At 34.7% G+C, this 18,206-nt stretch overlaps 2 protein-coding genes across 2 annotated transcripts; both read right to left on the bottom strand.

Moving 5' to 3' along the window:
• Window positions 1–11,745: 11,745 nt before the first annotated feature.
• Window positions 11,746–12,592, bottom strand: LOC146930298 (uncharacterized). The gene is made up of 2 exons (XM_085707527.1): window positions 12,002–12,592; window positions 11,746–11,859 (listed from the first exon to the last, which is right to left on the bottom strand). The coding sequence occupies exons 1-2, from the start codon at window positions 12,590–12,592 to the stop codon at window positions 11,746–11,748; spliced, it is 705 nt and encodes a 234-aa protein (XP_085563653.1).
• A 2,420-nt stretch (window positions 12,593–15,012) lies between these two features.
• Window positions 15,013–17,520, bottom strand: LOC146930297 (uncharacterized). Its single transcript, XM_085707526.1, has one exon. It carries the CDS (start codon window positions 17,518–17,520, stop codon window positions 15,013–15,015), a length of 2,508 nt encoding a protein of 835 aa, XP_085563652.1.
• Window positions 17,521–18,206: the final 686 nt, after the last annotated feature.

The raw sequence follows: 18,206 nt of genomic DNA, 5'->3' as shown, positions 1-18,206 counted from the left end.
TATTCTGGTTGGAATAGATTATTTCACTAAATGGATAGAAGCTGTTCCACTAAAAGATGTTACTCAAGATGAAGTTATAAACTTCATTCAAAAATTTATTATTTATAGATTTGGCATACCAGAAACTATTACTACAGATCAAGGATCTGTATTTACTGGTCGAAAGATGGTAAAATTTGCTGAAGAAATAGGTTATAAATTGTTGACTTCAACACCATATTATGCTCAGGCAAATGGTCAGGTAGAAGCAGCAAATAAGAATTTGATTACTATAATCAAAAGAAAAGCTAGCCAAAAGAAAAAACCCAAAGAATGGCATGAGTTTCTTTATGAAGCTTTATGGGCAGTTCGAACTTCTCCTAAAGAATCTATAAATACTACTCCTTTTCGATTAACATTTGGCCATGATGCTGTATTGCCAACAGAAATCTTACTTCAATCTACTCGAATTCAAAGACAAATCGAAATTCCAACAAATCAATATTTGGATATGATGTTGGATGAATTAGTAGATATTGATGAAGAAAGATTAATGGCTTTAGAAGTGCTTACAAAGCAAAAAGAAAGAATAGCAAAAGCCTATAACAAAAGAGTTAAATCGAAATTATTCCTGCAAGGAGACTTAGTTTGGAAAGTTATCTTGCCGATGGATAAAAAGGATCGATGTTTAGGAAAATGGTCTCCTAGTTGGGAAGGACCATGGAAAATTCTAAGAGTTTTTTCGAATATTGCGTATGAGATCGAAGAACTACAAGAAGATCAGAGAATTATACGCATAAACGGTAAATATTTGAAAAAATATAAACCGATGTTACAAGAAATTAAAATTACACAAGAGTAATTTGATTCGAAATAAAAACTTGGCATTAATTTAAAAATGCCAACTGATGGGCAGGTTACATCGAAATGCTTAAAATGGAAAAACCATTACAAAAGAAAACACAAAGTACTTAAAGATTAAAAAGCATTTAAAGATGGTTTTCACCATTCAGTTACAATCCCAAAACGATCGAGAAACCAGCGAATTTCTGTATCGAGACGACACCTGAAGCAAGCATTGACCAAGTAGTATTCATGATCTGGCCCAGGTAGAAGTGCATACCAGCCTCCAATTCTCCCATCTCCTGCACAGTTGTGGTAGTTGTTGCAAAAACGACGCCTAGTAAGCCAAATAGGCATGGGCCTATTCCACCAAGGACAGCGAAATCGATAAGTTGAAGTTCCTCCCAAAATGTCGCTTCGAAATTCTGCCAATCGATGTGTCCATGCAAGATCTTCGAAGTCTTCGAGGATGTTTTCTGGCATAGGCATGGAGAGCGCATTGATGAGAAGACGGTAGTACTTTGCACTCAGAGAGCCAGTGGCGTTGATAGCAGTAGTAAGGAGACGTTTCATTTCTTCAATGTTTTGATTAGCATCCAACATGTGTTGAGTGCTTCGAAGAATACAGAACATGGCGTTGCCATGATTCCATAGTCTAAGTTTAAAAGCAAACTTAGAATGAGCCACCATAGCATTGTTGTACCATTCATTGGGGTCGTAGAGAAAGTAGAGGACATCATTTCCAAAAGCCTTAGAAACTTCAGAATCCTCACTGACACGCCAATGCCTGCTATTGGTATGGCGAAAGGCGAAAAGATCTTTCCTGCTTTGAGCAGCAATCTTTGCAGCAATCTTGACTAAAAGATCATCACTCAGATTATCAATAGTGGTCATGATGATTTAAGAAAGAAAAAGCTTTGAGTAAGAAGGATTTTTCAGACGAAGACGAAACAAAGAAAAGAGTGATTTTTATAAAAAAGGAAAATCATATTTATAGTGGAGGGAAGTTGAAAGAAGTGGCTCAATCAGACGGTTCTTCTTACTTTGAAGATGATGACACGTGGGAACAGTTATTCCAATGGCCAATGGTTACTTAACTTTGTAACCTGAGGGAAGTTTTAAAGGTTTTCTTTTAAAAAGGATTTATCTGTGTTAAAAGGTCATTTATTGGTTTTATTTCTTTTCAACTTCCTAGACAAGTTTAACTTGTTGGGTTAAACAAAAAAGTTACTTTTTTGTTTCCTCATCATTAAAATGTCTTGGAAATTGTGCCAATCTTGTTTGGATTTAAATAAAATTTGAATTCGATATAAGAGAATAAGAAAGGAATTTCGATGATTGAAAAGAAATTGTCGTTCAAAATAGAAAATGGTCCACAGATTGTTATAAAGACATTACAGACCAAGATATTCGATAAGGCTGAAATAAAATAAAAGTCTTAGAGAATTAAATAGAAACAGAACTAAATCTCAAATGATGAGATGAGTTTCTCGATTTGGCTTTTGTATTCAGCCAGTTGAGTATCGAGAGCATGGTTGTCACTTGCAAGTTGAGCAATGGTAGACTCTAGTTCCTTGGAGAGCTTGAATTTGTTAACAGCTTCATTGGCTTCTTGATTTCTGGCTTCATCCTTAGCCAAAATTTCAGCTTTCTGAGCTTCCAACTCTTTAATCTTGGCATCGATGTCAACCACTTGCTGCTTTGCATTGTTTCTCTCTTGCTGAAGAGTTTTAAATTTCTCTTGGAAAGATGACAGTTCGATCACAATTTGATCATGATGCGCTTTCTTCTCTTCCATTTGAGCTTGATCAATTTTTCTCTTCTGGAAGTTTTGATTAGCACTCTCCAACATTGGTTCAAGATAATTAAACAGGTTTCGAAATTTCCAACCAGTTGGGAGAGCACCAAGCTTTTCGAATAAACTCCTGATTTCAGCAAGAGCTCCAGCATCCTTTTCAATCAACTCTAGCAAGTCGGCTTCGATGATCCTCTTTTGAAATTCTGCTAGCAGGTTGTTCTTTGAAGTCTCAGAGGGATTTCCCTTGGATGAATCAGAAGTTTGGCCAGTACTAGTTGAGAAAAGAGTATTACTCTTAGCTATCAAAGCAAAAGCATTGAAAGGATCATCTTTGGCCAATCGATCGATTTCTTCCAGATCGATCATAGGAGTATCTTGTTGAGCAATCATCTCTGCATCACCAGGAGCATTTTGTCGAGTAGTTATTTTTGTATCTTCAGTAGCAAAGTTTGATACATTATCTCCAAGGGTGGGTGCAGAATGAGATTGGTCATTGTTGAGTGATTCATCATTTACCAAGTCATCAGTGGGTGTTTCTGTTTGTTGTTGTTGAGGAAGATCCACTTTAAGACCTTCTGGACTGCTAGCATCATCATGCTCATCTTCTTTGTCTTCAGCAATTGGTGAAGTGGTCTTCGAAGAAGGAAGAACTTGTCCATGTTGTGATGGATTAGTTTGTTCTTGTTCGATACCCTAAAAAGAATAAGATAAATGCTTAAAACAAGACATTTAGAAATATTTCGTATAAAATATGGTTTCGATAAAATACCTTCGAACCATTATCACCAACATGTGAATGCGCACTAGAATGAGAAGTCTTTCGAAGACGTTTGAATGGTTTAGATGGTGAGATGGGGGGAGAACCTTCAGAAGCTTCCACTTCGACTTCCTTTTCTTGGACAAGTGATATTTGTTCCTGTTTTCTTTTCCTTCTTCCTTCAGTATTGACTTTGGGAAGTGTTACTTTGGAAGCTTCGATCTGTTCTTTAGTTATCTCCACCTCGCTATCATCATCAGAGAGATCGACAGTTGCTTGTTCTTTCTTGTTCTTCGATCTAGAAGGTCCTTTTGATGAAGTTGTTTTCACTTTGGGTTCCTTTGATTTAGGAGGTTCCTTCGATGCAGCCTCAGATTTCTTCGATTCAACTTCTTTAGTTTGGGAAGCTTTCTTTTTCTTCTTGTCAGACTTGCTTTTCGAAGTGTTCTGGGTGCTGGCATCATCGAGCTTTGCTTCTCCTGGAGTTAAAGGCAAAGCTGAAATATGTGATTATACAGATAAGTACTATTTCTTCTAAAAATAGTATTAATATATTTTAGTAAAAGAAAAAATCATACCCATGATACTGGGAGTTTCGATTCGAACTTGGGATAATTCATAGCCAAGTTCACCATTATATTGGTATAAATTGCATTTAGCATAGGTTACTAAATTATTCTGTGGGAATTTGAAATTATAAAGTAACCATTTTGGGTATGGTGGCCTAAAGGCCAAAGCAAGATTACAAGATGGAAGTCTTGCTAGTCTCATTTTCTTTTCTAAAACATAAAGATATTTATTGGGTGTTCCAGGGGGAAAAATTGTTTCTGGAATTTTTTCTCGAACTTTATCTCTCAAAGTTTGAGCAGCATAATATACTGTCCTCTTTGGATGTAAAGGGTCATATGCTGTTTGATAATATCTTTGAAATTGCTGAATTTCTTTAATGTGCGTACCTCTAGTCTTCTTGTCTTTGTTCTGCAAAGTGTGAAAAGTACTGGTCAGTTGAGGCAGCAATTCATCAGGATTCCCTCGATTGGATTGGCGTGTGTAATAATTTCGCCACCATCGAAAGAATGCTTCAGAGCATGCAAATGATGTTGAGAAATATGTATGCTCGAACACAGTTGTTCTCCTGGCTTGAATTATGGATTTCCACACAGGTTCGATCAGAGGAATTTTCCATTCACTTATACTTTTGAACAAAGAGCTGGGTTTCGATTGAACCATACCAAACTGTCTAGCTACATGGTTAGGTTGATAACCATATACTCCATAAGGGCTACCAGGTGTAAGTCTGCTAGATAGATAGGTAGGGGTCAAATAAGCTTCCCATATAGCATTGATTTCTGTTTTGTTGGCTGTTTTCGAAGTAGTGGGAAAGTCCTCTTTGAACCAGTTAGGTCCATATTTCCTAGTGGTAAATGGTGCCATCATAGGGGTGAAAATGGGACAATCAAGCAGGGTTTCATAAGCATTCTCAAAAAGTTGGTGTGATGACTTGTTCCCATCGGGGTGAAACATAGCTAAGCCTATACCTTCAGTGGTTTTTTCTGAGTATGCTGATGTGTAAGAGGAAGGTAGGATCGAAGCAAGTTTTGATCCAAAAATGGCTAAAAGCCATAGTTGGAACAACCATATGGGTCCTGATACAACTAAATTCCCACCAGTTTGGGGATAATCTCTAAGATTATTAGTTGTATGGTTAAGGGTTTCATATAAAGAACCTAGAATCAGTTTGCTTAAACAGATATCTGTTCCTTCATGTATCTGACTAGCTAGACACATGAATTTCTTAGGGACTTGTACTGACCTTGAGCAAAAAACATGCATAGATAACCAGTAGGTCAAGAAAGCTACATGTTCATCTGCAGATACTTCAGCACATTTGGTATCATGGTTGTTAGCTATAAACAAACCATAGGCAGGGCTATCGAAATTTACTGAGTATTGAGAGGTGGTAACATCTGGATTAAAGGTGTATCCAGTTGGTTTTAAGCTAGTAAGGCCAGCCACATCTAAAAGGGTAGGAGTGAACATTCCACATTTCAAGTGAAGGCTGTTGTTCGATGGGTTCCAAAAATGTAAAGCAGCAAATATCAATTCATTATGGTATTTTGGACCATATCGAGATATTTGGATGAGATCAAAAATCCCTTTCTCCTTCCAGAATTGTCCCTTTTGTTTTTTAACTTTGTCTAACCAAGCAATGTATTCTGGATAAGTTTTTGGTTCAGTCCTAATTTTGGATTTTACAAAACTTAGGTCAAAAGGACCTTTTGTGAAAATTAAAGGAGGTTGAGTTTCAATACATGGGAAAAGAGAGTTAATCTCTGGAGTTTCAGGTTCTAGAGAAATGGGGCCTAAGAATGCATGTGGAGTATCAGTACAAGGGATGATTACCTGGGTTTTCCAGATAGCTTTTTCAACTTCATTGATCTCTGGTTCGTTCATAAAAGCAGGAGCAGCACTGGCGATTTCTTTAGTAAAATCAATGGGTTCTTCGCGATTCACATGAGAAGTTCCTGCTGCGTTCGTCATTGTTTAAGTGTTTTTGTGAGAGGTTGATGAATAGTGAAGATTTCGTGTTTAAAGATAGGAGTTGCAGAAAATTCAAAGTTTTTTCTTCGAGAGAATTTTTGGCGGAGAAGAGGAACAGTGAAAGTGAAAATGAAATGGTGAAAAGTGAGAAGAGTAAAGGTGAGTTTGTTTCTATATAGACCTTTGATCATGACACATGTCAAGATCTTATTTTGACAGTTTTACCATTAAAGTGTTGTCTTTTCCAATGTTAGAGAACGTGGCCCACTAACTAAGATTGTGGGGTCAGTATTTAAAGGAAATTTGAATTAATTTTTGAATTAAATACTGACATCATTCATTTCGATGGAGAATGTTAGTTATTTTTTCAAAAACGTCTTTTTCTTCTTTGGTGAAATCGAAAATGGCGTTTCTGGGGGGCAATTTGTTAGCCAATATATTTTACTAGCTGTAATAAATATGGTCAAAGTATAGTTGACCTAGATTTAAAGAAGATTCGAACAGAGTGTTGTATTGAAAGCAAATATGGGTTCGAAGATGGTAGAAGACTTCGATAGAGCAGTTTTCGAAGGTGGTTATCAACAGTTATTCTTTAAGTCAGTTTGTATTTTAAGTTTGTTTTCAAATAAGTAAAACTGTCGACTTGTGGCAGTTGTAGTTTGAATTTCAAAGAAGTGTAGTTATTTCTAGACTTAGTATAAATAGTAGTTTTTCATAGGAAAAACGGGTCACAATTCCATCATACAAACTTACACTCAAAGTATCCGTATGGAAGCGAGAAACGAGTCACAAGTTGCAATGTATGAATCTGTGTACCAACTTTTATTTAATCAATACAATTTACCCTTTTTTCTTTAAGTGTTCTTGCACTTTACTTTGTTAAGTTCGATTGAGTTCAAGTGGATTGAATTCGATTGTTTTTATTGTATTTCTTACATTTTCGACACCAAAAACACAGAATTTCTAACAACAAGAACAAACACAATATGTCCTAAGATTTACTGGTTGATCTTGCAAGTTACCATTTGTAAACCAGCGGTTGTTTACGAAAATCCAACGTAAACACCAATATACGAACGAGATGGATGTTTATTGTCCCAACCATTCTAGTTAGTCCCGATCCCGATAAGAAAGGAAGGATTTATTTTATTTTTTTACAAAGTTTCTATTGTTGTTGATTCCTAAGTGTAGTGCTTCTTCCCCCATGCCGCCTATTGGTACTGTGGAGTAGGATTAACCTAACCCCATAGGTATAACCTTTCGCTTAATACTGTAAATCTAAAATTGAAGCATATGAGGCTGCATTAATCGGAAATACACGACAAAAGGGATTAATTGTTTTATTTCCAAACTTCACCTTCAGCAAGCGTGGGTTTTTTTTCAATTTTTTTTTCTTTCTCTAGACTGAGATCGGTAAAAAAAAAAAATCAAATCGCACCATCTCTGTAATAAGTGAATTCCTCTTTTTCTCCAGAAGTTGTCGGAATTATTCATAATAAGATATTGGCTACAATGGTAAAAATAAGCAAACAACTGAAAAAAGATTTCAAAAATTGTTTTTTTCTAGTTCTAAAATTTTTAAATGAAAGAAAAAAATGGTTTCGAACTATGTTAAAAAAAAAAATAGAAAACTAAAACATCAAAAGGATTCTTAAAAGGATTCTCGTTGAAGCTACTTTTGGTTTTATTAAGGATGGAATATGGCACATAATTAACTCGAGAAGTTACGAATGATTAATTCAAACACATAATCGAAGTTTTGATTTTGAAGCATGAAAGGATGATGAGCAATGTTACAAGAGAATTAATTTCCAATGCAACAAAATAAAGAATTAACATTATAATCGGAAAGATATATATGTAACATAGATGCCTCATTCTCCACGTCACTAAATATAGTAGGTTTGGGTATGTGTTTGTTCTTGCTAAGACAACATGTTTTCCCCTAATTGCGATGTCGATGTTGGGGAACTAGTGAGGTTTGCATACGTCCCTTGAATGGGTGTGCGACCTTCTAACAACAAATATCACAACTATTCTCTAAAAAAACATTATAATTTTTTTTTTTTACCTCTGTACTAACTAAGGAAAATAACAACATAAAATGTTTGTAAAAAAACAACCTAAAATGTTGATAAAGATATTCGTTTGAAGTTGTATTTTTATATTATTGATTAGAATATGAATCTTTTTTGTGTTAGTTAAATGACTAATTTTTGTGTTTTTGGGTGTTATTTTCAATTAAATAAGATATTGTTCTTTAAAAAAAATTATTTTATTAGAGGCCTACTTTTATTTAATACATATTATTCGTCAATTGGTCCACTTGACTTAACACATAAGTATTTAACATCTATGGCAAGGAAAAATACATTGAGTTCACCCCATCGAACTTAATAAAAAGAATTAAAAGAATCATAAGTCTTTGAAAAAAAGACTTATGTGAATAATTTTTTATCCAAACGAATATTAGTTGATTTTTTTTTGAAGGAATAGTTGATTTTTTTAAAATTGAATAAGTACAAAGTTTTTTTTTTTTTGAGATGAAATACGTTTGAAGTTAATATGACTTATGTAAATAAGAGTTTTTTTTTTAATAATTATATGAATAAAAGCTGATCATTTAAAATCAAGTTTCTTAAATTTTATAGAATCGGAATAAAACTTTGATCGTTATAGAAAATCTTAATAGCATAAAAGTTGGTAGGATTAGTAAATGAATTCAAAAGGAAATTGTTATATCACACACTATCCTTGAATCATATGTGATAATTTTTTCACATATTTCTAATTATTAACATTTCTGTTTTTTTTTACATATGTTACTATAAAGGTCAGCACTCTATCATAAAAAGGAAGAAATAATATTCACGCATTTCCTAAAATTGATACAATTTAATATTTAATATTTCATATGCCCCTTTTCAATTAGTTTTAATCAACACGTATCTTTGTTCCCAAATAATCTATGTCATATTCTTTACAAAAAAAGAACTATGTGATATATATTTGGTCACTTGGTCCACTTGACTTAACACATAAGAATTTACCATCTATCGCAAGGAAAAATACATTGAGTTCACCCCATCGAACTTAAGAAAAAGAATTAAGAGAATCGAATTATGAAGAAAAATAAAATTAATACAATACTTATTAAGACTGATGTGAATAATTTTTTTTCTTCCAGAATTATGCAAAATATTAGTTGATTTTTCTGAAATTGAATAAGTATAAAGTTTATTTTAGAGGAAATAAGTACAAAGTTAATATATATATATATAAGTACAAAATGTTACTAGTGAAGCACTCAAAATTCTTCACGTCTTGCCTAATATTACTACTAGACTAAAATGAAGTTGATGACAACCATAACCCTAATACAAATAACGCAACATACATTTCAACATTTTATTAAAAATTTACTAAACTAAAATTAACAATAAATGGTAGAAACTCAAATTACTAAAAATAAATAAATTTGAAATGCAAAATGTTACTAGTGAAGCACTCAAAATTCTTCACGTCTTGCCTAATATTACTACTAGACTAAAATGAAGTTGATGACAACCATAACCCTAATACAAATAACGCAACATACATTTCAACATTTTATTAAAAATTTACTAAACTAAAATTAACAATAAATGGTAGAGACTCAAATTACTAAAAATAAATACATTTGAAATGCAAAATGTTACTAGTGAAGCACTCAAAATTCTTCACGTCTTGCCTAATATTACTACCTATTTATTATTTCTTATTGAATATGCCCTTCATCACCCCTATAAATACATATATAGAGTTAGTTATTACTTGTGCATCTCTCCAAAATGAATTGCCGTTATTTTGTTATCTTTCTTTTCTTCATACAATTATCTTCAGCATCATTTGAATTTTATATGCTAAGTGAACAATGGCAACCAACATTTTGCATGTTTAATCACTGTCCCAACAAGCCACTCCCAATATTTTCGATCCACGGGCTTTGGCCCCAAAACAAATCTTTACCTCAACCAGAATACTGTGATCCTAATGCTGGTCTAGACCCCAATATGGTATCTTATGAATGAATCCATATCTTGTCATTCCAAGCATATGCATGTATAACTTTTTTCCTTAAATAATTTTCCTTAACTTCATTATTTTATTGTTTTATCAGATTAAGCAATTGAAGAGTGCACTTGATAAAAGTTGGCCGTCTTTACAAGGAAGAAACCAAGACTTCTGGACGCATGAGTGGCGTGCTCATGGCAGTTGCTCTTTGTTGTCACAAATTGATTATTTTAATCTCGGATTAAACCTTCATGCAAACAATCTCCTTAAATATATTCTTGGAAATAATGGTATAAATCCAGGTGGAGCACAGCCCATAGGTAAACAGAAAATTATCGATGCTTTACAGAATCATATTGGGAAAAATCAGCCACAAATTATTTGTGACCAATCAAATACTCACCTGCTTGAAATCAGGATTTGCTTCGACAAAAGCAATCCTCCAAACTATACAAATTGTACCACATATTCAAATTGTGGATCTGATATTATATATCCAAAATAGTTATATATATATTGGTTTATAAATAAATACATAAAAAATAAAGTTATATAATAAAATTCCTAGGATTGCCCTTCATGGAAAATTCTCAAGATTGCATAGGCTTGAGAGAGTTTGACAAAATTGTGGTAATTTCTATGGTTGTTTGTGAGTGTTATTAGAGGAAGAAGAACAACACAGTCCTGCTATATACTTAAGCTACAAGTTTCTTCTTTTACTTAGACTAAATAATGTTGCTTAGCTTGTAACTAGGCACATTGTATTTTCCTTGATCTCTATAAATACCTGATATGTACTCTCTTATTCATCTATGACAAATGAAGCTTTTTCCAATTACTCTTTTCCATAATAAGTGTTTTAAAATAAATTTTCTATGTTAGTTTGCAAGTTTATTATGTGAAATTTTCTATGGTTGTGTGTCTCTCTAATTCTTCCTTCTTTATTGTAATCATTCAAGCTTATACATTAGCTATGAAACTTATTTTACTTCATCAATTCAAAAAAACTGTTTAAGGATTCTATTCTACTTCATACATTGTGAGTGTTTTAAAATAAATTTGTTTCCGTAATTTTAGTTTTATTAAACTTTTAAACACAACTACTAAAAAAACAAAAATTAATGAGGGAAAACATGAAATTCCTTTCAAATTCCGTCACTAAATTTTGCGACTAAAGAAATTGTAAGAGATTTTATTTTTTCCGTCATGAATTTCCCTCCCTAATTTTGCTTTTCCTAGTAGTGTACCTTCTTCGGCATAAAAGGTGTTACAAAAGATATATGTAGCTATCACATAAAAATATTCCAGTAACGTTAGTTTAATTAAACTCTTAAATACTTTTGGGATAAATCGTGTCATAGAATATTTAGGCATAACTGTCGCATGAAATTCTATTGAGGGTATCTGATCATGTTCCTTCTTAATGACATGAGGGAGACGAAGTTTCTAAATATGATGCAAGAAAGTATGACCATTGCTATAAAGAACCAAAGAAATTATCTGTCTCACTTACAAATTGTTATTTGTGTATTATTGTTTTCTTGATGGTGGATGGATAGTCAAATAGGAATACCTAAAGAGTGATATGATATGAGAGTTGGCAATCCTCTTGGAGAAATAAGTAGAGACCATATAAAAAATAGAGGGAAAAAAGAGAAGAAAATAGAAATATTCCTCATATTTGAGAGAGCGGATGTCGATGGTTAAAATATTTTTGTAATTAATTATAACAACACGTAAAAGAATTGAAGAACTTACCATAACAGTCCTAAATCTATCTCCAATACTTTTTTTCTTCTTCATGAATTTCACCTCTTAAACTCCCAAACAGAACCTTAACGGTCCGTTTGGTGTACATGATATGATATAGATAGGATAGGATATGAAACTGGATAAGAATAGGAAAAGATATAAACATGATAAACATTTATCCTATCATATGTTTGGTGTACACATGATGGCAAACATGATATGATATATATCATAATTAAATGACAAAATTACCCTTGTAATTAATTATATATTTTAACCTTTTTAATAATATTATCCTTGGCCTGAGTGATTGCAGTGACCATAGGTCTCCACACACTAGGAAGACATCTTAGGATTTTTCTGATCCTATCATGAGTGGAATATGCATTTCCAAGAGATCTCATTTCACTTACTATTGTAGTAAATCTAGCATACATCTCATCAATGGTTTCATTTTCACTCATTTCAAAGACTTCAAACTTTCTGACCCCAATGTCAATTCTAGTTTCTTTGACATGAGATGTACCTTCATGATGTATTCTCAGAGTATCCCATACCTCTTTAGCATTCTTACATTCATCAACTCTTTCACTTTCTTCCATGGTTAGTGCACATGATAAAAAGAGTCTAGCTTTAGAGTTTAACAATACCTGAGCCTTTTCATCTGTTGACCATGAACTCTTTTCTTTGACAGCTCCTTCTTTGGTTGTTGGAACAAAGTCTCCATCTGTGATGACTTGCCACATATCATTGTCTTGAGATCTGAGAAAGAGCTTCATCTTGCCTTTCCAGAAGTAGTAGTTTGAGCCATCAAAAAGAGGTGGTCTGTTTGATGATCCTCCTTCAGCTATGTATTTGACTTTAGACATACTTCCTGAATATTTTCTCTAACACTTGTTTAAGTGTTCAAACCCTTAGAACCAGGCTCTGGTGCCAATTGAAGTAGATAAAATAGTCACAAGAAAGGGGGGGTTTGAATTGTAACCCTTTAAAAATAATCTGTAACTTAAAAATAATTCTCAAGAAAATTCTTGGAATAGTTAAGTTAACTTTCTGAACTCAGAACGTTCTGAAGTTCATACACAGAAACTGATTAATGAAGTAAATGTGTTGGTGTGTGTTGTGTATACTGAAATTAAAGAGTATAAGGAAGAAGGAAAGAACACACAGAGATTTATAGAGGTTCACCCAATGTGGGCTAGTCCTCTCCTCACAATCTTGTGAGAGTTTTCCACTATGATGCTTGAGATAACTTCTCAACTCCTGCACCTTACAAAACTGTGTTCACCTGAACACTTACAACCTGTATTATCTAAGCCTCAGCAGGCTTGCACCTTTTTGCTAAGTTAACCACTTAGACTTTTACAATTCTTGCTCAAGCTAACACTTTAGAACCCCTAAATCTAGATGAGACTTTGTTACAATTTGTGTGAGAGTTTGTTTGTGAATCAGACAAACAGAAGAAGAGAGGAAGGAAGAAGTTATCTGTGACTAAGATAACAAAGAGGGAGAAAGAAAATTGATGTACACTATAAAGAAGGTAAGAAGAAAGCCTTCAGTGATGATCAATTGTATTGCAAGAGCTTCAAACAAATTAAGTTGTTTTCTTGTATGCTTTGCAATGGTGCAAGTAATGCTGAGCCTTTGATCTCTATTTATAGAGTTTTTGGGCTCATATAGCCGTTGTAAGGTGACCAATGGTGTTATGCCACGTGTCCTGGGCCCCACAAGCTTTTACTTGAAAATCTGGGTGAACATTCTGACCATCAGAATGTTGTTGAGTTACCAGGATGAACATCAGAATGTTGCTGTGTTCTTCATCAGAATGTTGGAAATTCATGATGTTCTTCATCTGGGTTCATCATGGATGAATGTTGGATGAATTTCTGGGCTTGCCCAGCACGTGATGTGAGATTTGTTTGAGTTTTATCCTCCAAAAAGTAGCCTTTCCATAAGCATTCAGTTTTGCTGGAAAAGGTGGGATAAAGTACACCAAATCTTTCTTGGACTTTGTGCAGGAGAGAGAGAGAGAGAGAGCAGTGGATCTGCAACTTCAGGCCCATGCTTCAAAGAAATCTGCTTGTTTACAGCTCAGAGGTCAGGTTATCTCTGATGCAAGATCTCTTTTGCTTTGCTTGCTAACTTTTCACCGACTACACTGTTCATTGGTAGAAGCATGCGCAGACATGAACATTCTGACCATCAGAATGTTCCATTTGTGCTTACTTTAGGATGATTTGTAAGACTAGCTTTTAATGTAATCAATCCTAATAGTAAGGACACTACTGAAGTGCAGTGAATGCAACATCTAGGATTAATTTCACATTGGAATATTCCTAGTACTTTAATGTTCATAGTCTTGGATGAACATTAAAGATCCTTTACACATGATTCCTTGTTCATGCCTTTATTTGTTGATAGACCCATGCAAATGTACTTTTCTGGACCTTTCATTTATGTCAAATGTACTAGCAGGTTCTTCATGTTCTTGATGATCATGTGTTTGCTTATGAACACTTTCTGGGTTTCCATCAGAACGTTCAACTTTCTGAACTTCAGCTTCTGAACTTCAGCTTCAGCTTCTGAACTCTTATCAGAACGTTCTGATCAACTCACTGATCAACATTCTGAACAACCTTCTGAACTAACTTTCTGAACTCAGAGTTAGTTCATGATTTCAAATGTCCTTTGATTTGGTATGTTTTAAACCTGTTCCTGTCTTAGTAAAAACACTCAAGAGCACAAGTTAAATACCAAGGAATTAATCAAAGTCCATTTAATCCTTTAATCATTAAAGTTTATTATCTTTAAAATTAATTAGGGATTTTGCCTCAACAATCTCCCCCTTTTTGAAGATGATAAACTTGTGATTTAGGATTATGGATTTTGATTATATATGAAGAATTTCAGAGCTTTTAAAAAAAAAATTTATTTTAATGCTTCCCCTCATTTTTATAATCCATTATGAGTTTTTAGAAGTTATAAAAGCTCCCCCTCATTTTTATAATCCATAGCATAAATAAAAATATGCAAATTTGAACCAACATCAATATTCATTCATTACTTATCATTCATGAAGTACAATTATATGATGAACATGGTTCAAAAACAAAAAAGAAATTCAAAGTACATATGATCATGCAAAAATGAAGTTTTATAAGACTTCAATAACTATTGATCACTTAGCCTACTTAGGGCCTAATACTTAGAAAACTTAAGACATGAAATCCTAAAGCTTCTCCCCCTTTAGTCATCTGCAAAAAGGATAGGGAGTAGGACCAGAAATGATTCAGGGAGTTGAATCCCCAGAATCTGAGGATGGTTCAGACTCAAAGACAGATGGATCATCAAAGACTGGTGGATCAATGGCCAAACCAGGAGCATGAACATTCTTAGTCCAGTCAGCAAGTGCACAAACAATTTTGTGAGTTTTTGTTGAAACTCTAAGAGCCCTAGCAGCCATCTTTTCAGCTTTTGAAGGCTTAGCAGGTGCAGCAGCATCAGAAGGTTCAGCCTTCTCTTTGTTAGCAATCACAAATGTGTTAAGAGAGTCAAACAAGGCAGACATGTTTGGAAGCTTGCTTGAGGTGTTTCTGGTTTGAGGTGGTGGTGGTGTAGATGAAGGAATAATGCTTGGAGTTGGTAGGGAAGACACAAGATACTTGCTAATTCCAGCAGTGGATCCCATGGTTGAAGTAGACAGATTGGCAAACTGTGCATGTTCCATGTTTTGTTCAGAGGGAACATTCTGATGATCCTGAACATTCTGATTAGTTTGAACCAGATGCTGAACTTCCATAGAGGGCAAAGATCCTGAATCCAGTGGATTTGGATCTGCTGACAGCTGCTCAGTGGGAACATTCTGATCTCCTACTTCCTGAACATTCTGACCAGTATTGTTTTGAACATTTTGATCATTTGGCTGAATGTCTTCTCCTTGAGCATCTTGAAAGATCTCATTATAGAGATCATTTGTAGTATCTTCAATGTTGAGATCAAAGTCAGAATGTGTTCCAACATTCACTTGAACTTCATCATCAACTTCCATTTGTTGATTCTCACTTCCAAGAGTGTTTGATGCCAGGATTGCAGCAACTTCATGTGTATCATTATCAACATTCTGAGCATCTTGCTCAGTATTTTCTTCAACTCTTAAATCTCTAGAAGGTACTTCAACTTTCTGCTGACCTTCAGCAGATTCTCCAACATTCTCAACAGCTTTCCTAGCAAGCATGGCTTCAAACTCTTGAGTGCTTGCTTCAACCAGCTCTCTTGCGTGTTCAGCAATATGAGCAAATACTTCTTGAGCTGGGGTGGGTTTTCCTTTCTCATTATTGTGAGAACTTGATCCAATGACCTTCTTGGCATGCTTGTCAGACCTTTGTTTCTTCCTGACTTCTTGAACATTCTGATCAGCAATTCTTTTTACTGATTCAGTCTTTTGAGGAATGGGCATGTTGGAGGAAGTGAGGCGTAGTTGACTTATGGTTTTAGCTGTGAACTTCATGAAAGTATCCAGACTTTCTTCTCCATCCAGAGACACACCAACAGCTTTGAAGATGGGTGTCAGATGCATCCCATATGGTAAACCAGCAACTTTTTGCTTGAAGGAGAAGCAATGGTCAATCATGTATTGAATCATGATATAGCAGAGATTTAGGGGAGTCTTGTTCAAAAGATGATAAAGAATGCAAAGGTCTAGGTCTGTGATTGCATCAAAGGTTCCACATCTAGGTAAGATGGTGTGCCTAATCATGTTATGAAGGATTTTGGGAGCATCTTTGAGGTTTGTGGAGGTGAAATCAAGGTTTGGTTTGGTATACTCTAGGATGAGTTGCTCACGTGTCACATCTGAGCAAGAAAACCAAGTGTTAAAGAGTTGTTTACCTTGATTGGGAATGTTCAGAATGTTTGAGAGAGAGTCTTGAGTGACTTGGAACTTTACTCCTTTGACTGTGGACTCTAGGAATTTTTCTCCTTTTTCTTCCTTGACTCTCATTGATGCATAAAACTCTTTCACCAAGTCCTCAAAGGTTGGTTCTTGTGTAGAGACAAATCCTGACCATCCTTGAGGATCTGTGAAAACTTCCAAGTTCCAGCCCTTTGTTTTGAGACTTTCAAAATCAAAGAACTTTGCTCTGCTTAATGGCCTAGCTGCCATTTTCTCCAAGTTCTGAACCTTCAAAGCAGAGGCAAGAATGGCAATGTCCTTGCCTTTTCCTCTTCTCAAGGAAGGGACTTCTTCCTCAACATTCTCTTCTTTTCCAACTTCTTTATTTTCCAGAGATGGAGAAGCAGTTTTCTCTAGAGGCAGAGCATCAGCAGCAATTTTCTTCCTCCTTTGGTAAACCTTCTTAGCAGTTTTAGCCATTTGAAGAAGAGTTTCACCAGTTTCTTCAGAATTTGCTTCCTCTTGAGCAATTTCTTTTCCCTTATCAGAAAGTTCTTCCTCAACTTTCTCTGTTTTGTCAGACTCGTTCTTTTCAGAGTGTGTTCCTTCCTCAGAAGCTGTTTCCTTTTCTTTCTTCTCATCATCAGAGACTAGGTCCAAGTGAGAAGTGGTTGGTGTTGATGAAGATCCTCTTTTCATTATTGTTGATCTTCTAGTAGCCTTAGGTTTTGGTTTGGCAGATTTTTTAGAAGATTTAGGTTTAGGAGAGTCAAATAGAGGAATGATCTCATCAGGAAGAATGGTATGAACAGCAGTTTCGTTGAGTGGAGAATGATCAGAGTGTTGATCAGCAGCGTGTGGTGGTGATTGGGAGTGAGAGCGTGAGGTGGTTTTGGTTCTCGCCATTTTCGTTAGAAAAAAAAAACAGAGTGTTGAGAATTTTTGAGAGAAAACGAATGTTTGAAGATGTGATGAAAGGTTTGGAGTTGGTTTAATGATTTATAGACCAACGTGTAAGAGTGGAAAGAGGAAGTGAAGGAGTGTTGGCAGTTTTATTGGGAAAGATGAAAACTGAAAAGTTGTGGGAGAGAGAAAGAACTAGCCGTTTGACAAGATGGAAGGGGAGTGGTTGAAATAATTTTTAAGCTTTTGTCTAATGGACATAGCTTTAGCACAACAACCCTTAATCAAGCATTAAATGCTAGAGATTTTGAGAAGATTACTGGATTAAATCCCATGATTTCCTGCGTACAGGATTTTTACCCAGAATCTAAGACTGAATATTCTGAACCTTATGAACATTCTGTCCTGAACTATCAGATGAACATTTCGATGAACATTCTGAACTCTTGAACATTCTGATGAATGTTTAGATTAAGATTGATCTTACTGATTTAAATTAGATAACATCAAGGGGGTAAGTTTTAGGCCCTTAGTGATTTAATGATCAATCTTTATTGGGATTTTTAATGATTTGTAATTTCTCTTTAAGAAAATTAAATCTATCCTCAACAAGGGGTTTTGTGAAAATGTCAGCTAGTTGATTTTCTGTATCAACAAAGCTTAATGCAATATTCTTTTTCTGAACATGG

Source organism: Medicago sativa, chromosome 4, assembly GCF_051527215.1.
Source record: "Medicago sativa cultivar Bolivia chromosome 4, Bolivia_mono, whole genome shotgun sequence".
Classification (NCBI taxonomy): Eukaryota; Viridiplantae; Streptophyta; class Magnoliopsida; order Fabales; family Fabaceae; genus Medicago; species Medicago sativa.
This window is presented reverse-complemented; position numbering and strand designations above follow the sequence as displayed.